General features: G+C 42.6%; 5 protein-coding genes across 5 annotated transcripts in view; all 5 read left to right on the forward strand.

Annotated features, from left to right (window-relative positions):
• The window catches only part of LOC108395096 (protocadherin beta-4-like), a 95877-nt gene that overhangs the window by 41499 nt on the left and 31694 nt on the right, over positions 1-22684 (forward strand). The gene's annotated exons all lie outside the window — the stretch shown is intronic.
• Positions 1-22684, forward strand: part of LOC108387900 (protocadherin beta-5-like) — an 82208-nt gene that overhangs the window by 33109 nt on the left and 26415 nt on the right. The gene's annotated exons all lie outside the window — the stretch shown is intronic.
• Positions 671-3902, forward strand: LOC108387766 (protocadherin beta-9-like). The gene has a single exon (XM_037016579.2). The coding sequence runs from the start codon at positions 881-883 to the stop codon at positions 3248-3250; it is 2370 nt and encodes a 789-aa protein (XP_036872474.2). The 5' UTR covers positions 671-880; the 3' UTR covers positions 3251-3902.
• LOC118972035 (protocadherin beta-11-like) lies at positions 5036-12246 on the forward strand. The gene has a single exon (XM_037016570.2). The coding sequence runs from the start codon at positions 9538-9540 to the stop codon at positions 11932-11934; it is 2397 nt and encodes a 798-aa protein (XP_036872465.2). The 5' UTR covers positions 5036-9537; the 3' UTR covers positions 11935-12246.
• Positions 17470-21621, forward strand: LOC108387767 (protocadherin beta-14-like). The gene has a single exon (XM_037016569.2). It carries the CDS (start codon positions 19208-19210, stop codon positions 21602-21604), a length of 2397 nt encoding a protein of 798 aa, XP_036872464.2. The 5' UTR covers positions 17470-19207; the 3' UTR covers positions 21605-21621.

Genomic DNA, 22684 nt, shown 5'->3' on the forward strand with positions numbered 1-22684 from the left:
AACCAGTGATGACTAAGACATAGTTTCTTTCCTTAGGTAGGGACATACTGGCATGAAGAAGGGACAGATTGGATGAAACAAGAAGCTATAATATTTATAGGGCAATTACACAAGTTTTTATGGGAGCATGGAGAGGGATAGTCTAAATGCATCCTTCTGGATCATGAAGTGATAATTCTATGTAGGCAATATAATTAGATTTTGAAGAAATTTGTTGAAGAAGGTGTAAAACAAGTTTCTTTGGTCAGTTTTTGGTTTTCTTATGCCCAATGCTTTTGGGAAAGTAAAATCTATTATTTAGTGATCCAAGGTTACTAGAATTTTCTCTTTGGTCCCTGACATGGCATGGGAGTAGTGTCAGGAGTGAAAGCCCTAGTACAGAGCTAAATCCTGCACAATGAAGAGGATAGGGATTAACTACTAGATACATTCCTTTTCCAACTGTTGGATTTTCAACTTTCCCCATGATAAGTCTCAACAATGTGAACAGCTCTCTATCTTAACATTAATTTTTAGAAGACAAACAAAAGAAAAGAAAAATGATATATTTAAAATGAACCACTAAAGAAGAAATTTGTATACACACACAAAAACTGGGTTACAGCTGCTTGAGTCTGTTGGAGGCCACGCGGTGGCGCTGCAGGTTAAAGAGATAAGGGGGAAAATTGACCTGAGAAAGCTGCGGAAGTCACTAACAGGAAAGGAAGATCTGGGCAGGTTGGCTGGGAGAAAAGCCATTGCAGCTCAAAACTGGGAAAGGAAAGGAAACGCAGACCTTTGATACTTACTACGTGGCGTAGGTCTGAGATTTGCTTCAGCTGTTTATGCCGGGAGCTGTGACTGTGACCAATATTTATGAAAGACGTGTTCTGAAGAAGCTATGGAGGCTGCAGGGTTGTGCTGCTGGAGACAAAGGCAAGTCCTGTTTCTCTTTCTGTTTGGGGGAGTATCCTTGGCAGGTTCTGGGTTTGGACAATATTCGGTGTTAGAGGAAACAGAGAGAGGATCCTTGGTGGTCAATCTGGCTAAAGATCTAGGGCTAGGGGATCAGGAGCTGGTCGCAAGGGGAGCCCGGGTGGTGTGTGATGATAACAAACAACACTTGCTCCTGAATTCTCAGACTGGGGATTTGCTCACGAATGAGAAACTGGACCGGGAGAAGCTGTGTGGCATCACAGAGCCCTGTATGCTGTATTTCCAAATTTTAATGGATAAACCCTTTCAGATTTACCAGGCTGAGCTGAGGGTGAGGGATATAAATGATCATTCACCAGTGTTTCAAGACAAAGAGATGATCTTAAAAATATTAGAAAATACAGCTGAAGGTAAAGTATTTCGACTAGAAAGAGCACAGGATTCAGATGGAGGACTTAATGGTATCCAAAACTACACCATCAACCACAACTCCTTTTTCCATATTAAAATTAGTGACAATGATGGCATTATATATCCAGAACTAGTGTTGGACAAGGCGCTGGATCGGGAGAAGCATCACGAGCTCAGTTTAACACTCACGGCACTGGATGGTGGGTCTCCCCCCAGGTCTGGGACCACCATTATACGCATTGTGATCCTGGACATCAATGACAACGCTCCACAGTTTTCTCAGGCCATCTATGAGACCCAGGCTCTGGAGAACAGCCCAGTAGGGTCCCCTATTGCGAAAGTCTCTGCAGGAGATTTGGACTCTGGAGTGAATGCAGACATATCCTATTCATTTTTTGATGCTTCTGAAGATATTCGAACAACCTTTCAAATCAATCCTTTTTCTGGGGAAATCGTTCTCAGATTATTGCTTGATTACGAGCTAGTAAAGTCTTACAAGATAAATATACAGGCAATCGATGGTGGGGGGCTTTCTGCAACATGTACCGTTTTGGTAGAGGTACTGGACACCAATGACAATCCTCCTGAACTGATCGTGTCATCACTTTCCAACTATATTGCTGAGAACTCTCCTGAGACTGTATTGGCTGTTTTTAGGATTAAAGACAAAGACTCTGGACAAAATGGAAAGACAGAGTGCTCCATCCAAGACAATCTCCCCTTCGTCCTGAGGCCATCAGTCGATAATTACTACACTCTGGTAACAGAAGGACCCCTGGACAGAGAGAGCCAAGCCGAGTACAACATCACCATCACCGTCACCGACCTGGGGACACCCAGGCTGAAGAGCGAGCACAGCATCTCCGTGCAGGTGGCCGACGTCAACGACAACGCCCCGGCCTTCAGCCAAAGCGCCTACACCCTGTGGGTCCGCGAGAACAACGGCCCCGCCCTGCACATCGGCAGCGTGAGCGCCACCGACCCGGACTCGGGCGCCAACGCGCAGGTCACCTACTCGCTGCTGCCGCCCGGCGACGCGCGCCTGCCGCTGGCCTCGCTGGTGTCCATCAGCGCGGACACCGGGCAGCTGTTCGCGCTGAGGCCCCTGGATTTCGAGGCGCTGCGCGCCTTCGAGTTCGGCGTGGGCGCGGCCGACGGCGGCTCGCCGGCGCTGAGCAGCCGGGCGCTGGTGCGCGTGCAGGTGCTGGACGCCAACGACAACGCGCCCGTCGTGCTGTACCCGCCGCAGAACGGCTCTGCGCCCTGCACCGAGCTGGTGCCGCGCGCGGCCGACGCGGGCTACCTGGTGACCAAGGTGGTGGCGGTGGACGGCGACTCGGGCCAGAACGCCTGGCTGTCGTACCAGCTGCTCAGGGCCACGGAGCCCGGGCTGTTCGGCGTGTGGGCGCCCAGCGGCGAGGTGCGCACGGCCCGGCCGCTGAGCGAGCGCGACGCGCCCAGGCACAGGCTGGCGGTGCTGGTGCGCGACCACGGCGAGCCGCCGCTGTCGGCCACCGTCACGCTGCACGTGCTGCTGGTGGACGGCTTCTCGCAGCCCCACCTGCCGCGGGCCGAGGCGGCGGCCGAGCAGGCGCGGGCCGAGCCGCTCACCGTGTCCTTGGTGGTGGCCCTGGCGGCGGTGTCGTCGCTCTTCCTGCTGTCGGTGCTGGGCGTCGTGGCGGCGCGGCTGTGCGCGAGGGCCCGGGCGGCGTCTGCGGGGGGCTGCTCGGGGCCCGGGGGCGGCCTTGCGGGCCACCTGGTGGACGTGAGCGGAGGCGGGACGCTGTGCCAGGCCTACCGCTATGAGGTGTGCCTGTCGGGAGGCTCGGGGACCGGCGAGTTCAAATTCTTTAAGCCGATTATCCCCAGTATCCAGGCAGAGTGTTCTGGGAGGAATATGGTAGATAATCCCTTCTTGAAATAGATTTTCATTTAATTTTCAGTAATAATTCCTTTTATAGTTTCTTGTAGTTTCAAGTGTTAAACAACCATATCGATATTTAGTTCTAAAACTTCAAGTTAAATTATTATGGACCAGAAAGGCAATATTTATGTATGCTTTTACAATGTTATTTCATCCTTTCCTGCATTAATCAAATTAGCTTTACTATTACCATATATAAATACTTATGAGGTTTAATTCTGTCCAAATGTGCAAGGATTTAGTTATTCTTTCTCAGTGTAGAAAACGAAGGTTTTGATTTTTCTTCTGGGATGTTTTATGGTCTGCACCTCATAATCCTACCTACCTTGTGCTTCCTTCAAGTAAGATGACATACCTGCACTTTTACCCTTATTCTAACATTGTTTAATCGTGTTAAAAACTATCATCTGACATTTTAAAAGAAGTATTTCTCTATTATTCTGCTCATGATAAATGAAGCAGATCGTTCTGTGAGTGATGTTGGACTCCTGCAATACCTGTATTCATGTCATTTCATTTCCTTTAAATATTCTTAGCTAATATTTTCTAAATGTTCATTTCTGCTAATATATAAAACAAATCTTGTCCCATAATTCAAACAAAATGTAATGACCTGCATGAAAATGACTATAAATAAAAACATTTTTGAAAATTTGTGTGAGAATATTGGCAGACTATTGGAAAGACATTCACTTTTCATTTTAATTTTTAAACTTATTTTAATTGGTATCCAATTTTAAAATCAGGATTAACTAAAAATCATGAAGAAAAACAATATATTATTCAATCTCTAACTCCTTTCTACAGAGTGGTTTCCCTAGAATTGATCTCAGTATTTCTAATTATTATGTTTATACTGCTGTATCTTAATATTTGATTTTATACTTTGATCACATCTTCCTATGGAAAAAAAAGGATTTAAATTTCTTACTTTACCATTAACATATATATAAGCATTCCACATTCTCTTTTTTCTGTTCTCCCAATAGAGTCATCATGGTTTTTTAAAAACTGGTAGTTTTTGTCTATATTGCTAAGAGTACTTCGAAATACACATTACTGCAGTATGATTATATTTTTCTTGAAAAACTTTTTTCCTAGAGCTGATAACTGTTTTTACTTGCATCATTTTCTCTATTTACTGGTATTGACTTTTCCTATTATCTCACATTTGAATATCAGTTCTCCTTAAATATTAAAAAATGTCAGATACTTATTAATTATATTTATTTCCTAGAAATCTTTCACCCATACCACTCTGTATCTCTGATTCATTTACACTAGTTACTATGTAGGCTGTCACCCTAGGACTTTTTTTTTCTTTAATATTTTCTTTCCTTTTTTGGTCTACTTTTACAAGATACAGTATTTTCTTTGTTAGTTTACTCCCTTGTTTAGTTGATGTACATCTCTCAATACCTTCATAAAAATGGAAACAGGGATGTAAAATATTTGGAGACCTTGCCTTGTAAAGGTATCTCCTTTTTCTTTTCAGTTGATTGTTAGTTTGACTAGGTATAAAATTCTAGGTTGAAAATAATTTTCCCCCAGATTTTGAAATCAGTATTCCTTTTGTGTATTGAATATAGAGTTGCTTTTCAGAAGACTGATTCATTCTGAAGCTTTTCTTTTTGTGTCACCTTCTTTTTTTACATTCTGGAAGATTTGGAAAAATTATCTTCATATTTTGAAAATACATTAGTGGCAGTTTAATAATTTGATCACATGGATGTACTCAGTTTTAAACTCTCACTTTGACTTCTGAGAAATTTTCTTCAGTTTTCATCATAATTTTTCCTTTTGAATTTTCTATAGTCTCACGTTAAACAGAATCTCATTAGGTAAATATTGGATCTTCTGGATTGGTTCTCTAAGACTCTAAAAATTATTTTTCTTTCTTATTTTCTCTTTTTTTGTTTTACTTTTTAGACAAATAATTTTATTATTCAAGCTTTATATTTAAGTTTTTCTTTTTGGCTGACAAATATTTTTAAGAGTTCTTGTTGGTTCTTTGAGTGTTTTTCATGGCATCCTGTTATGAGGTGTGCCTCTTGGACGCAAATAGATTTGCAATTGTATATTTTTTTCATCTATAATTAATAGATTTATTATTTTTAAATGCATTTTCCAAAAAGTGCATTATACAGTGAAAACACTATTACAATCATTTTTAAAATAAACTGGATCACAGGGAAGTTAAGAACTTGGCCAAGGTTGTATAGCTAAGTAAGGGGCACTTAAGCTGTAATGTATTCTTTTTTAATAAGATACATGCTTCATACAGTTACTGTTAAGATTAAATGTGTAAACACATAAGTGGCACTTACAACAATGGGTAGCATGAGTAAATATTCAATAAGTGTTAGTTTTTTATTAAATGTTACTTATTAACCAGACATTTTAAAAAGACTTTCTTCTCTTTATTATAAATGCTTCCTCCTGTTCCTTTTTGTTTTGTTTTATTTTTTGGTGGTGGTGGTTTTGGACCTTCTTTTTTTTTCTAGACTATGGTAATTTTATTTTTAATATTTTAAGGAACCTCTACATGGCTTTCCATAATGGCTGTACTGTTTCCTTTTACAACAATGTACAAGGTTTCCAATGTTTCTGCATCCTTGTCAACACTTGTTATTTTCTATTCTTTTGATAGTGACCAGACTAATGGGTGTGAGGTGGTTCAGATTTGTATTTCTATTTCTGCTATGATTAGTGATGTTGAACACACCTTTTCATATGTTTGTTGGCCCTTTTTAGATCTTCTTCAGATAATTCTTTGCCCATTTTTTAATTGGGTTACTTTTGTTGTTGTTGAGTTGTGTAAGTACCTTGTGTAAGTATTCTGTAAACATCTTGTGTAAATATATAATTGTGTAAATATTCTGCATATTAACCCCATCAGATATATGGTTTGCAAATATTTTCTTCAACTCTATAAGTTGCCTTTTTACTCTTTTGATTGTTTCTTTTGATATACGGAAGTGTTTAAGTTTGATGTAGTCCCATTTATCTAACTTTGGTTGCCTGTGGTTTTGTTGTTATATTCAAGACACCATGGCCAAACCCAAGGTCTTGAGGCTTCCCCCCAATGTTTTCTTCTAGTTTTATAGTTAAAGCTCTTATGTTTAGGTCTTTAATCCACTTTGAAGTAATTTTTGTATATGGGGTAAGGTAGGGGCCCAATTTTATTCATCTGGGTGTGGATATCCAGTTTTCTGAGCACCATCTGTTGAAGAGGCTTTCCTGTTGAGTAATCTTGGCACTTCTGTTGAAAATCATTTGGCCATATATATATAGCGGTTTATTTCTGGGCTCTCTGTTTTACTGTACCAGCCAGTCTATATGTCTGTCTTTATGCCATTACTACCACCTTCATTCCTGTAGCTTTGTAGTAGGTTTTGAAATCAGGAAGTAGAAAGCTTCCAATTTCTGTTCTTCATTTTCAAGAATGTTTTGACTATTCAGGGTCCCTTGAGATTTCTTATGAATTTTCAGATGGTTCTATCTCTCAAACAGCAACTTTGGAGGAAGCCCTTTGGTTTCCTCTCTCCATGCTTATCACAGCTCATTTGCCCAGTTCTCATGTCCACATAGAATTTTGAAGGCATCCTTGTTAAGACTGGGCACAAAGTTGCATAGGGTCCAGCCTCCCTGTGAAACCATCCAGCCACCCCCTTTTAAGTACTGAATCCTCCTGGGATCCTGCCAGGTTAGGTTTTTGGAAAACAGCCAAGAAGTAAAGCTATGTTCAGTCATCATAAATTTCCCCCAAAAGGGAGGCCTGGATACTTTCTGTTTAGGGGGTGCCATACCATCATCACTTAAGCTGTACCCCAAACATAACCTGTTAGTCTTGCTCACAGAACCCTTCATTAGCATGATATTAGCAGCTCTAAATTCTCAGGCTTTAGGGGAGGAGGAGTCCCTCTCTCATATATAAAGCCACGGGGCTTTCTGGTTGACATTTATATGTCTTGGTTTTGGACTTTCTATGTCATGTTGTAGGTATTTCCTAAAATATCTTGTAGTCTTTGGCTATCTTCTCACATCTAAGAATGATGAGATATCATAGTGTTGACAATCAGCTCTTTGTGAGTATATGGGGCCTGTTGATTCCAGAGCTTGACTGTAATATAACCATTCTAGGATATGTGTATTAGTTTGAGAGATCCCCCAAAATCAGTATATGTAAATCTTTATCTGAGTCTTTCATATTCCCCAGGTTAGAATTCTACAACATCCTCCATTTAAGAGAGTGTTAGGGAACGAATCAGGCATATACTTTGTGTGCTACATTTAGAGCATATTGTTGGTAAGCGGCTAGAGATCTCACCATTTAGGATGCAAAATTTTGCTTCATCTCCATATTTTCAGTTTCACACCTCACACTTGCACTCAGCTCTGCCTAGAGTCTCCAAAACTAGACGTAACCCCATGTAATTTTTCTGTAAAGTTGCCACTCTGGCTCTGATTTACTCTGCTGTCTATGTATGATGATGAGGATCAGAAAATTCAACTCTCCTATATACATAGTGTCAACTAATAACTTATTATTTTTTAGTCCTTAACTGACTTCAGTCTTCTTATGTACTTGGTTCTCCAGATCTTATACCTAAATGGAATTATGTGGGACAAACAGACTAGTTTCTCAGGAATATCTCCAAAGCAGGAAATTTATTTGAGACATTTCTTGGAACTGCTAATTCAATTGCCTTTCCATCTGCTTACTATTATAAAAAATATGTGTGATCACTTGTGCATTCTTATCTTTATGAGTTCATACCATTCTTACTTTTTTCTGTTATTTAGTAGATATTTCAGAAAGAGGGAAGATAAATATGTACAATCTCCCTACTTTTCAATTTCTATTCTTTTGCAGTGACTGATTTTTCAACCATGTATCTAGCTCACATTTTTAAGAATGTAATCTGTACTTCGTATTTTAAAAATGCAAATTTGTTAGGTTCCTCCTCCATCCAATCTTGAGAGCACTTTTCAGACCTCCTGTCATTGGAGAGCTCCTAGCACCTATTCCAAACCATTCCCCTCATTATGTAGTAGTCATGCACTTTGGCTGGGACTGAAACTACCCAAAGTTTAGGAGATAATCCCAGACAGGATTAAAAACAAAGCAAAGACCGAAAATGGGTCTTCAGATTCTGGAACTAAAATCTCCCCCTATACTTCTATACCTCTTGAAACAATGATTGCCTCCATAAAAGGTATATGGTCTTAGTTGATCTAGTCAGAAAAACTAAGTTTTTGTTCTATGTTGGTAAAGAAAATCTCTCACTCTTTCTTTCTGGGCCAAGAGAGAAAGCAAATGACCATAATTATAGCTGGAATAACTCTCAGGAACCCGAGAGAAGCCAGCTTTAGGGGTAAGCCTGTTTTAAGTGACATTCATGTGTTTGTGTACTCCTTAAATATTTTTTGTAAGTTATGAGAATTTACAATTAAATTATGGATTTACATAATGTGTACCACCCCAGTATCTTACTTCATTTCTTCCTAGTTCACAGTTCATTGCTATCATGGAAGTCTACAGAAATGCCTTCTTGTGCTACAACAACTATCAATGTATGTTCCATCTCACTGTTCGTCCAGCCCCACACCCTCTGAGAGGACTCCTGAAATGACTCACAGAAGGCTTTCCTTTCCCATACTACCTAAAGGTCAAGTAGTGATGGAATTTTGTTTAGTTTAACAGTCATTTAGACCCCCCTCGTTTCAGGTTTCCAATCTTCTCACAAAGATTACAAGCCCCTGGCAGCCAGGAATCATCCTGTATCTCAGTCCTCACCACAGCTGAGTACTGTCAGTTTGCGGAGAATGTGGAGGAATAAACGCTTTTTTAAAAAATGTTAACAGCATCAGAAATTATAAAGAGTATAAAGCAATTCTTATGGAAGATCGAATACATTTGTAATCACTTAAACACAATGAATAAAACAACATTAATTTCTGAAGAACATTTGTGTAAATGGAATTTAGGTAATTTCATCAAACTGAGAATCTGTGGAGACGCATGGTGGCGCTGCAGGATAATATCGCGGGGAAAAAATAATCCTAAACAAAAAAACTGGGTGATACAGTCTTGACACTGTTACCCAGCGCGTTGGGAAGACAGAAGGAAGAAGCCGTTCAGGGGTGAACTAGAAACTATTCAACGGGGATAACATCCTCAGGCCTCCGAGGATTTGGTGAACCGATTGGAGGCAAATTTCAGTTTCCCAGAACTGCCAAGTGAAGCCGAAGCAATTCCGCAGAAAGCTGCTGGGAAAGGAGCTATGGAGAACCGAGGGGCAGGCACCGTGCGGATAAGGCAAGTTCTGCTTCTCTTTGTTTTGCTGGGAATGTCTCAGGCGGGCTCCCAGTCTGGGCGCTTTTCGGTGGCGGAGGAAACACAGAGTGGGAGCTTTGTAGGCAGTTTGGCAGCGGATCTGGGACTGGAAGTGGGTGAGCTGTTCTCAAGGGGGGCTCGTGTGGTCTCTAATGATAACAAACAGCGTTTGCGGCTGGACTTAAATACTGGGAATTTGCTCCTAAGCGAATCACTAGACCGGGAGGAGCTCTGTGGCTCCACGGAGCCCTGTGTGCTGCATTTCCAGATATTAATGAAAAACCCCTTGCAGTTTTTACGGCTTGAGCTCCAGGTCGAGGATATAAATGATCACTCTCCTGTCTTCTCAGAAAAAGAAATCCTCCTAGAAATCCCAGAGAATAGTCCTGTCGGTGCTGTGTTCTTACTACAAAGTGCAAAAGATTTAGATGTAGGAATCAATGCTCTAAAAAGCTACACAATAAGCCCCAACTCTCATTTTCACATTAAAATGAGAGTCAACCCAGACGGTAGGAAATACCCGGAGTTGGTTCTGGACAAGGCTCTGGATTATGAAGAGCAGTCGGAACTCAGTTTCATCCTCACTGCTCTGGATGGCGGGTCTCTACCCAGGTCCGGAACAGCTTCCGTTCAGGTGTTGGTGATGGACATTAATGACAACTCCCCTGAATTCGAGCAGCCATTTTATGAGGTGAAGATTCCAGAGAACAGTGCACTAGGCACACTGGTTGTCACTGTCTCAGCTTGGGATTTAGACTCAGGAAAAAATGGGGAAATATCATACACTTTCTCCCATGCCTCAGAAGATATTCACAAGATATTTAAAATTAACCAAAAGTCTGGAGAAGTCAGGTTACTGGCATTCTTGGATTATGAAACCGTTGAATCATACTCAATAATCATTCAAGCCACAGATGGGGGAGGCCTTTTCGGAAAATCAACAGTTAGAATTGAGGTGATGGATGTCAATGACAATGCTCCCGAACTCACCGTGTCATCAATTACCAATCCAATCCCAGAAAATTCGCCTCAGACAGTTGTTATGGTTTTCAGTATCCGAGACAGAGACTCTGGGGACAATGGGAAGATAATTTGTTCTCTCCCAGAAGACCTCCCTTTCCTGTTAAAATCTTCAGTTGAGAATTATTACACATTAGAAACGGAGAGCCCCCTGGACAGAGAGAGCCAAGCCGAGTACAACATCACCATCACCGTCACCGACCTGGGGACACCCAGGCTGAAGAGCGAGCACAGCATCTCCGTGCAGGTGGCCGACGTCAACGACAACGCCCCGGCCTTCAGCCAAAGCGCCTACACCCTGTGGGTCCGCGAGAACAACGGCCCCGCCCTGCACATCGGCAGCGTGAGCGCCACCGACCCGGACTCGGGCGCCAACGCGCAGGTCACCTACTCGCTGCTGCCGCCCGGCGACGCGCGCCTGCCGCTGGCCTCGCTGGTGTCCATCAGCGCGGACACCGGGCAGCTGTTCGCGCTGAGGCCCCTGGATTTCGAGGCGCTGCGCGCCTTCGAGTTCGGCGTGGGCGCGGCCGACGGCGGCTCGCCGGCGCTGAGCAGCCGGGCGCTGGTGCGCGTGCAGGTGCTGGACGCCAACGACAACGCGCCCGTCGTGCTGTACCCGCCGCAGAACGGCTCTGCGCCCTGCACCGAGCTGGTGCCGCGCGCGGCCGACGCGGGCTACCTGGTGACCAAGGTGGTGGCGGTGGACGGCGACTCGGGCCAGAACGCCTGGCTGTCGTACCAGCTGCTCAGGGCCACGGAGCCCGGGCTGTTCGGCGTGTGGGCGCCCAGCGGCGAGGTGCGCACGGCCCGGCCGCTGAGCGAGCGCGACGCGCCCAGGCACAGGCTGGCGGTGCTGGTGCGCGACCACGGCGAGCCGCCGCTGTCGGCCACCGTCACGCTGCACGTGCTGCTGGTGGACGGCTTCTCGCAGCCCCACCTGCCGCGGGCCGAGGCGGCGGCCGAGCAGGCGCGGGCCGAGCCGCTCACCGTGTCCTTGGTGGTGGCCCTGGCGGCGGTGTCGTCGCTGTTCCTGCTGTCGGTGCTGGGCGTCGTGGCGGCGCGGCTGTGCGCGAGGGCCCGGGCGGCGTCTGCGGGGGGCTGCTCGGGGCCCGGGGGCGGCCTTGCGGGCCACCTGGTGGACGTGAGCGGCGGCGGGACGCTGTGCCAGGCCTACCGCTATGAGGTGTGCCTGTCGGGAGGCTCGGGGACCGGCGAGTTCAAGTTCCTTAAACCAGTTCTTTCCAACCTCCAGCCCAAGTGCCCAGGGAAAGAAATAGAGGAAAATCCTACCTTCCACAACAGACTTGGGTTCAATAGTCAGTGACTGTAATTAATTTTCGTATTTTACCAGTATTTTTTGTTTTGTGGTACTTCCAAACCTATGTTATTTCCCCCAATTTGTGTCTATTTCGCATGTGCTACCTACCCACCTTTACTTTAAAGTGAATATTTATCTTTATATCTGGTCATAATGAGATGATAATTTATTCTGTATCTCTGGAGGTCTTAATTTAGGATTTTATTACCTCCTTAAGTAACACCACCAAATCACTTTTTGTCCGTGGCCGTTCCTCCAGTCGAACTTTTTACCCACAATTATGATTATGGGAAAATAAAGCAGATCATTTTCAAATTATCTCAAGTGTTCTCACGCCTCATTTCAATCTTTTTTCCAGCTTTGGTTTAGTAATGTTTGCTATTCACAAGTATCGTTTTTCTCTTTAAATTCACTGCAATTTTTAGTTAACATTTAAAAATATTTATTACCGTTAAAAATACACTGGAAAAAACATATCATATGATACAACCATAAGTGTAATAATCTCGTTAGAAAGAGCCAGAAGTCACTTTTCTTGGTGTCTTTCCCTTATCCATCCTGGAGAATAATTGTGAAGGCACATAGATACTGTGGTCATCCACAGAATCTTGAAATAGAAGTTACAATTTTCAGGTGTGTCATTGATGTTGCAAAGCTATAGTGCAATCTAGTTAGATGCAGACAACCGAATAATAATAGTTTGTATAGCATAAAGTGGACTTGCGTCCTGATGTGTACAACTTTTTGTCTCCTGCATTCTCCCAGATTTTAATATATATGTACACTGGGTAGTAATTTTCAAACCTAAAAAAATCACAGCCAAAAGAAAAATTGTTGTATATATTGTAATATACAAAATATAAATGTTTTGTGACAATTTAGCTTAGATTTTTTTGATGCAATCTGAAATTCCTTGTATTATTCCATAATATTTAATTTTCAAATTGTGGTATTGAGCCATTAAATTGATTTGATGACCTACTAAAGTTAGTGGGTATCAAGCCAAAGTCTGAAAAACACTTTTCCTAGAGATATATGTAGATATGTGTAGAGCAATGAGAACTATCAAGTTATAGTCCTTTAAGCTCTAATTTTTAAAATTTCAAATCATTGTATGAGGAATATTTGTCTCATGCTCACTCTTACCTTCAGTGATCTGACTACATTCCAGAAGAAAACGCCTTCATTCTTGTAAAAAGTGTTTTCCAATGAATTTTATCAAAAAGTTTAAACTCTAATATGTTGTAGAAGAAAAGTGTAGATAAATAAAATGAGTAAGGGTATGGAAGGAAAGGAAATGTGTGTGTGTGTGTGTGTGTGAGAGAGAGAGAGAGAGAGAGAGAGAGAGAGAGAGAGAGAGAGAATAAGCATGTGAAGAGGAAATGAAGGCAAGTTAAATAATTGTTTCTATTGCTTCTAATGCCACAAACGAGGGCCAATGCCATAAACGGCTTCTTGAAGATATTTTAAAACTTCATCTTAACATTGTAGAGGGAGGGGCTGGGTATTATTCAGTTAATGTCAGAAAGTAGACTTTCTTGTCCTAGCATATTCAAAATCTAATGTTTATACTTCTTTAAAGGTAAGATTTCATTACCAGTTCTTTTGAACTCAGTGGGCAGAATTGATTATTCTTTGAATTGGAGAAAAATGGAGGGAACAGAGGTCTTTCCATGCAAGCTAATTCTAAGTTTCTCTTTTGGGAAGTGAAACTAGGAGCAGGTTCTTTCCACCCTAAGTGAAAGTTGCTTTACATAGAGAACAAAAACTCATAAGATATTAACAAATCAAAGTTAAGTATTAAAATTGCCTCATGTCTTTACTGTAGTTAGTGGGGAAAAGATGGAGGTGCAGTAGCTTAAAGAGTTATACAAAGTTTTATAGCTTTATAACATGCCAGACAAGATGCACAGACACTGAAGGTGAAAAATAAAAATGGCCACTCACACACACTAGAAAAAGTTAAGACAATAAGAAGTGTTAGCACGGAAGTGGAGAAATTGGAACTTTTATGCAATGCTTGAAAGAATGTAAAATGGTGGAGCCTCTTTACAAAACAGTTTGGCAGTCCCTCAAAATATTAAACATATAGTTACCTTATGTCCCAGAAACCCAACTCCCATATACTTTTTCAAAAGAAATAAAAACATATTTCCACACAAAAACATATACATGTATGTTTACAGTGGTATTATTTGTAACCCAAAATGGGAAAAAAAATATCTATCAACTGATGAATGGATAAAATGTGATCTCCCCATATAATGGAACTGTTATTATTCAGGAATGAAGTGATTCAAGTACTGGTACACAGTATGATATGGATGAACCTCAAGAACATTATGCTAAGTAGAAGAAGCCAGTCATTAATTATCACATAGTGTACAGTCCTATTTATATGAAATGTTTAGAATAGGCAAATCTATAGAGACAGAAAGCAGAGTAGTGGTTGCCTACAGCTGGAGGGAGGGCAGGAGATGAAGAGTGGCTGCTTATGGGTACAAGGTTGCCTTTTGGTATGGTAAAAATGTTCTAAAATTAGATAATACAAAATTTTGTAAATATAAAAACCATTAAATTGTACACTTTAAATGGGAAAATGCGATATTATATAAGTGACATCTCAATAGCGCTGTTAAAAACTAAGGTGGAAGTGGTTGCAGCCTGTGTCCCAAGGGGGAATAGCAGTTCAAACAGTTCAGACAGAGAATGTAACAGGTGCCACAGCAGAGAGAAGGATCAAGTACTTCTCTTGTTGTTTCGAGTTTTTCCAGGTATCTGACCAGGGGATTTATAGAAAGAACTTGTCTATTTATAGGAAGAACTATGTGTTTCCTAACTAATGAGAGTGGCCAGGTCTGTGGGAGCCCAGGTGCTCAGATACAAGTAACCAACAAGGTCTTTTAAAAGGGATTGCTAAAAACACATTTTGCTCTTAGGCTTCAAGTAGCTCATAGTGAAAATTTTTTAAGTGCATAGAAACTAAATTGCATCAGCCAATTTTATATTAAAGGACTGTAGGTTGTCCAATGGGGAAAAGGTCGCTTAACAAAATGGAAATGTGAGAAATGGCCCAGCCTCCTAGAGCGGACTTTCTTGAAAACACTTACCAATAAAAGCCAAGTAACAGTTTAGGTTGGAATTCTCCAAGAGTACAGGAAAGAACAGACATAAAGACCGTTTCGCTTATAAACACATTGTTCTCATCCCCTTTCTACCTCAAGTCCTCCTACCCTCCTGCATCCACTGATTAATCTAAGGACATGGGCTCTCAGTCCCTAGGTGGTCACCTCTACTCCAGTTCAGTCACTAGTGCCCTGGCTACATACTGGATTTTTCACTACCCAGAACTGTTCTTTCTATGAAATAATATCAGATATCTCTGAGAACGCAACCTTCTGTGCCTTTAACCTTCTCACACGGCTACTCCAATCACTTGTCTTTGACCTTATCAGGACCTTCCCCATTCCCTAATGCTGCTACCTATCACCCCCTACTGTTTTAATTTCCTTCCTATCACCTGATAGCCTGGCTTACCACTCCTTATTGCTCTCATGTCCACTTGCTCAATTCCCTTTTCAGCCGTCCTTCACTAAAGCCACCTGATGAAACACTACTCCAGATGAATGTAATTGCCTCCCTTCTCCTTATCTTTTGCTGCGATGCTGCACATTGTAAGACAAAACTTGGAAAACCGTCAATATTATTGCCATTAACTTTATTGTATCTAAATTTAACTGGGCCTGTGAGACCAAGAAATCCACTCATGCTTTCTCCATCAGCTTTCTTTTCTAGTCTCCACAACTTCACATCTAATTATCTTAGTTCAATCTTCTCACTCTCCTATTTACATACTCTCTTTTAGCAGATGAATTTGCTTGATACCTTAAAGAGAAGATAGAATCCATCAGACAGAAATTTTCTTAATATCTTGTCCCCAAACCTACATCTTTGATATCATCTGTACTTATAATTTCTTCTGCTGAGGTCCCTTCTACCTAAGTCCAAACCCTCCATATATTTCCTTCTAGTGGTTATATTCTTTCTTTGGTATCTTAATTTTTCTCCCTCTCAACTGAATTCTACAATCAGCATTTTAATTGAGTTCAGGTTTCTTCAGGCTTTAAAAAAATGCTCTTTAGTCTAAATTCTTCTCCAGATACTGACCTACTTACACCAGATTTCTTGAAAGGGTTGTCATTCTTACTTTCTTGTCCCTCTCATTTGTCAACCAAGTGCAATCTAATTTTTAATTGCAACCACTCAATTGAAACCACTATTGTAAAGATGAACAAAGATTTCTGTAGAAGATAGGAAATATCATATTGCTGAAATAAAGCAGTGAAACTACACAGTAGCTCGTAAAAGTATCTCCTTGTGACGGTTCCAATATAAATGATTGGGTAGATTGGGCAGCTTTGCTCCTCATGGTCATTCTGGACCAAATTTTGTTCCAAGTCATTGCTCCTACCTTCCCTATTGAATCGCTCTGCATGACTGTAGCTGGATCACTACCACATCTGGGTTCTAGCTGGCTGGGAGGGGACACATCCAGATGTATTCCATTCCAGATGTAAGAGTGGTAAGCAAGAATTCTATTCACAGTCCACCTGTGAGAACTTAATTCAATTGGCCACACCTAACTACAAGGGAGGCTGGGACAGGCAATCCATCTGCATAGCCATTTGCCCGGGTATTGGTTCTATTACAATGAAGAAAGGGAACAGATTTTGGCAGACATCTATTAGAATCTTCCAGAGTGACTATCTTCTTAGATCCAGTGGACCATTCTAATACTTATCTTTCTCAGTTTTCTAAAGCATTTGCTACTGCTGATTTTCCTCATCTTCTTGAAATGCTATTTGCTTTTTGTTGCATGATTCTGAACTCTGGGCCTTTCTTGTCTTTTAAAAGATACTTCTTTTCCTCTCTCCTCTAGCAAAGGTGTTACTCAGAACTTGGACTGTTCTATTCCTACTTGACACACTTCTGCTTATCTTAGAGCTCTCATGGTTTCAGTCACCACATATATGCTGATAACTCCCTAAGTCCATTTCTACAGCCCAGATACTTTGGTCGTATACGTATGTCTTGCCAATGGGTTTCAGCCCCAGGCAAGTTCACTCTTAATTCAGTGAGACTGGAAAATGACAATGGAATGTTCTTGGGGTGAAAGGGTTTATACCTAGGTTTATTCTCATGGTAGCAGGTCAAGCAATAGAATCCCGTCCACCTCAGGGCAAGTCTGCATGCAATAAGCTGGTCTCTGTCTCCTGGCCTCTCTGCCCCTGCAGCCATCTCTGTCTTTGTCCTCGGAGCTGCCACCATCCTCTGCTTTCCTACAGCTGTGCAGCCCAGAGCACTGGGCAGACCTCTTAATATAGAGTCAGTAACAATGTATTGCTATTGGCCACATGTGTGCAGTGGGCAAACAGACCAGGGTCAGGGGAGAATCCTGGCCATTGAAACTTTCATTTTCTCTACAGTGTACAATCATACAAATATACACAGGCACTGGCACACACACACATCACATAGCCACTTACCACAATATTGGCATGTCCAACATTGACTTTACCTTTTTCCATTTCAATCTTTTTTACCCCCAGTGTTCCCTGTCACTGGGAATGATACCACTAGTCATCCAGCTGCCCAATGAATCCAGAGGTGTCTTAATCGCCCTTGAGTCTCTCCTCTTTTTCTCCCACATGCAACTCATCACTGGGTCATAATAGTTTTCATCGCCTACATATCTTTCTAATCATCCCTTTTCTCTCCACACACACTAACGTTACCCTCATCCAGGTTACTGTCATCTTCTAACTTATCTCTCTGAGTCCAGTCATTGCCCTGAAACTGTTTCTCCATATGTGGGCCAAAATGATCTTTCAAAAATGCAAATGTGATCATGTTAATAAAGAGTTTAAAATTCTAATTCTATCTTAATTGTCTTTAGGATGAATTTTTATTATAACCTATATAATCTTTTATATCCTCACCTTGCTTTTTTTCCAATCTCATTTTAAAATTCTCCCCTTCCATGGCTTACAGTTCAAAGGACACTTACCTTCTCTCTGTTCCTCACAATACCTGTCTGAAACAATTCTCCTTCTCCTGGCTCCTTCAGATTCCAACTTATAGTTTGTTCACTGCCTTATGAAAGCTTTCACAGATGTCCAAAAATCTGGTTTAGATTTTATTTGTTTTGTTTTTAATAGGCACTTAACTAGCACTTACTAGCCACTTGGAAAATATTAACTCATTAGATACCTATAATAATAATCCTAGGTGATAAATACATTTATGTCCCTATTTTATAGGTGAGGAAACAGAGGCACATAACTTGCCCACGACTGCAGAGATTGAGTGGCATAACCAGGATTCTAATACAGACATTTCAGTGTCTGTGATGCTGTTTTTGTGTCCAGAATCCATGTCCATAGCCACTATGGAATGCTGTCTCCTAGATACAAGGCATGCCTCCTAGGTATTTCTGTCCTATGTGTAGATTGTGACATATTTTAATTACTTATCTGCCAACTTTTCTAGCCTGTGAATTCTACATAGACAAAGATTAAGTCTATGTATGCCATGTCTTTAAACATGTATGTGAAAATATAAATAAGCGAAAAAAGTAATGATGTTGCTAACTATGGTTGGTTGACCTCAACAGGTATTCACAAGAGCAGGGGAGAGAATACATTTGTAATTACTCAAGAAATGGCCTGAATAACATATTATTTCTTTATCACAGGACATTTAAATGGATTCTTGTCAAACATTCAAAACAGCCATAATTAAATGCACTGTATGGATCTTGTTTGGATCCTGATTCAAACAAACTAGTACAATATATTTGAAGGAATCACTGCTTAATTTGTTGATTGTGATAGTGGTATTCCAGTTAGATTTTAAAAGTTCTTCCCTATACTTAGTGAAGTATTTGAAAGTAAAAACATGTGATGTCTGGAATCGGCTTCAGAATATTCCGGATGTATTCATGAATTTCTTGTTCAAAGAGGGACTATCTTAATGAAAATAATTCATGGAGACACATGGTGGCGCTGCAGGATAAGATGAAAACAGTACTGGGGCTGGTTCTGAGGACTCCATTATTCAGGAAACAACATAGGACCCACTGAACAGAGAAGTAAAGGGGCTTCGTCTACAGAGCTGCTGCAGGCTATATGCACTCCAGGGGCTTCCTGTCTTTTTCTAAATCAGAGCTTTAGCTTCTAAAATTAGGTCTTTTTCCGCACATAAGAGGTTGCCTGAAACCATGGAAATCAGAGGAGCGCTCTCTCTGCGGAAAAGGCAAGTTTTGATTTTCTTTGTTTTGTTGGGGTTGTCTCAGGCGAGTCCTGAATCTGGGCGTTATTCTGTGGCAGAGGAAACAGACGTTGGCTCTTCTGTGGCCAATCTGGCAAGGGATCTAGGGCTTGGAGTGGAGGAATTGTCCTCACGGGAGGCCCGGGTAGTGTCTGATGATAATAAAAAGCATTTGCACCTTGATTTTCTGACTGGGAATCTGCTCCTGAATGAGAAACTGGACCGAGAAGAGCTGTGTGGCTCCACCGAGCCCTGTGTGCTCTATTTTCAGGTGTTACTGCAAAACCCTTTACAATTTTTCCGGGCTGAGCTGCACATCAAAGACATAAATGATCACTCCCCCACATTCCTGGACAAGGAAATATCTTTGAAAATATCAGAAGGTACCACTATCGGAACCACATTCCTAATGGAAAGTGCTCAAGATTTAGACATAGGAAGCAACGGTCTCCAAAACTATACAATTAGCCCCAATTCTTATTTCTATATTAAAATTCAAGACGGTATTGATGGAAAGATATACCCAGAACTGGTCTTGAAGAGAGCATTAGATCATGAGATGGAGCCTGAGGTCAGATTAACACTCACAGCACTGGATGGTGGTTCCCCACCCAGGTCTGGAACAACTTTGATTCACATCGAGGTCTTGGATATCAATGACAATGTCCCAGTGTTTTCTCAGAGGCTCTATGAGGTGCAGGTTCTGGAGGACAAACCTGTTGGCTCCTGGATTATTACCATCTCTGCTAAGGATTTGGACGCAGGATATTATGGAAAAATAGCTTACACATTTTTCCATGTGTCTGAAGATATTCGTAAAACATTTGAAATCAACCCAACATCTGGGGAAGTTCGTTTGAGATCAAGCTTGGATTTTGAAGTAATAAAGTCCTACTATATAAATATTCAGGCAACAGACGGTGGTGGACTTTCAGAAAAATGCACTCTTCTGATTAAAGTAATGGATGTAAACGACAATGCACCAGAAGTAACCCTGTCATCAGTTACACACAGAATTCCAGAGAATGTCCCAGAGACCCTTGTTGCTGTTTTCAGTGTTCGAGACCAAGATTCTGGGGACAACGGGAGGGTGGTTTGCTCCATTCAAGATGATCTCCCCTTTCTGCTGAAACCCACGTTCAAGAACTTTTACACCCTAGTGACAGAGAGACCGCTGGACCGGGAGAGCCAAGCCGAGTACAACATCACCATCACCGCCACCGACCTGGGGACACCCAGGCTGAAGAGCGAGCACAGCATCTCCGTGCAGGTGGCCGACGTCAACGACAACGCCCCGGCCTTCAGCCAAAGCGCCTACACCCTGTGCGTCCGCGAGAACAACGGCCCCGCCCTGCACATCGGCAGCGTGAGCGCCACCGACCCGGACTCGGGCGCCAACGCGCAGGTCACCTACTCGCTGCTGCCGCCCGGCGACGCGCGCCTGCCGCTGGCCTCGCTGGTGTCCATCAACGCGGACACCGGGCAGCTGTTCGCGCTGAGGCCCCTGGATTTCGAGGCGCTGCGCGCCTTCGAGTTCGGCGTGGGCGCGGCCGACGGCGGCTCGCCGGCGCTGAGCAGCCGGGCGCTGGTGCGCGTGCAGGTGCTGGACGCCAACGACAACGCGCCCGTCGTGCTGTACCCGCCGCAGAACGGCTCTGCGCCCTGCACCGAGCTGGTGCCGCGCGCGGCCGACGCGGGCTACCTGGTGACCAAGGTGGTGGCGGTGGACGGCGACTCGGGCCAGAACGCCTGGCTGTCGTACCAGCTGCTCAGGGCCACGGAGCCCGGGCTGTTCGGCGTGTGGGCGCCCAGCGGCGAGGTGCGCACGGCCCGGCAGCTGAGCGAGCGCGACGCGCCCAGGCACAGGCTGGCGGTGCTGGTGCGCGACCACGGCGAGCCGCCGCTGTCGGCCACCGTCACGCTGCACGTGCTGCTGGTGGACGGCTTCTCGCAGCCCCACCTGCCGCGGGCCGAGGCGGCGGCCGAGCAGGCGCGGGCCGAGCCGCTCACCGTGTCCTTGGTGGTGGCCCTGGCGGCGGTGTCGTCGCTCTTCCTGCTGTCGGTGCTGGGCGTCGTGGCGGCGCGGCTGTGCGCGAGGGCCCGGGCGGCGTCTGCGGGGGTCTGCTCGGGGCCCGGGGGAGGCCTTGCGGGCCACCTGGTGGACGTGAGCGGCGGCGGGACGCTGTGCCAGGCCTACCGCTATGAGGTGTGTCTGACGGGAGGTACTGGGACAAATGAATTTAAATTTCTGAAGCCTGTTGTTCCCAGTCTTCCAGTCCATGACACTGGTGGGACTATGGGGGGAAATGAGAACTTTAGAAATAGCTTTGGATTCAACATTCAATAAAATAATTTAAACTTGAATATTTTGTTATTCTTGACACATTGTGGATTCTTTTAGTCAATCTGTAATGGATTTTGGGTCGTAGTGTAATTTCATGCATTATCATTGCTCTCACTCTCACAGTTGCTTTAAAAATATTGGAGGTTTTTTTTTGTGTGGTTATAATGGCATGGAAATATGTGTGTTCTTTTTCTGTTTTTTGATCAGAATGTTGTATTAGCAGAGCTACTGCTTATTTCTTTATGTAACATGGCGTTATACAAGACAAAGTTATTAAATATTTGGAGGTCCCAACTGAACTATTAAGAGCAAACACCACAATATATATATAATTTACTGGTTGACATTTCATCAAAGCATACAGGAAAATTTTAAATGCTTTTGGATCTGGGTTGAAAGTATATTGGATTTCATTGCAATATTCTGTTTGGATATTTTCATCATAAAGGGTAAAAAATGTTTCCTCTCTATCTTCAGTATTAGGGTACTTTATTCATTTACTTTTTTTATATAGTTCTTTTGAATAATTCACTTCCTGACACAAAGTAAAAGTGGCCACATTAGAAAGTATTGTTTTCTTAAGTAATTTTCTTTATTGTTATTGATACTATTGTGGAGGAGGAGACTTACAATGTTCTGGGCCTTGATATTGCTATTTATTTTTTTCAAAATTTACCACGTGTGCTAGTTTGAGTTATATTATTTTGTTGTTTATCGCTTAACTGTAATGTATTTCATGGTATCATCCAGAGTAAAGTAACCCTTCATTAAACAGGTAAAAGTTATAAAATTGAAATGAAAATTCAATCTGTGATAGAAATGAATTAGTTTGTTTTCCTTTTGGTTTTTTTTTTTTTTTTTTTTTTTTTGAGAGGGCATCTCTCATATTTATTGATCAAATGGTTGTTAACAACAATAAAATTCAGTATAGGGGGGTCAATGCTCAATGTACAATCATTAATCCATCTCAAGCCTAATTCTCGTCAGTCTCCAATCTTCTGAAGCATAACGAACAAGTTCTTACATGGTGAACGAATTCTTACAGAGTGAATAAATTCTTACATGGTGAACAGTACAAGGGCA

The sequence above is a fragment of the Manis javanica genome, chromosome 14, assembly GCF_040802235.1.
Source record: "Manis javanica isolate MJ-LG chromosome 14, MJ_LKY, whole genome shotgun sequence".
Taxonomy (NCBI): Eukaryota; Metazoa; Chordata; class Mammalia; order Pholidota; family Manidae; genus Manis; species Manis javanica.

What these genes read in the sequence shown, in the direction of transcription:
- LOC108387766 (XM_037016579.2), top strand. Translation starts at nt 881, where the DNA reads ATGGAGGCTGCAGGGTTGTGCTGCTGGAGACAAAGGCAAGTCCTGTTT.
- LOC118972035 (XM_037016570.2), top strand. Translation starts at nt 9,538, where the DNA reads ATGGAGAACCGAGGGGCAGGCACCGTGCGGATAAGGCAAGTTCTGCTT.
- LOC108387767 (XM_037016569.2), top strand. Translation starts at nt 19,208, where the DNA reads ATGGAAATCAGAGGAGCGCTCTCTCTGCGGAAAAGGCAAGTTTTGATT.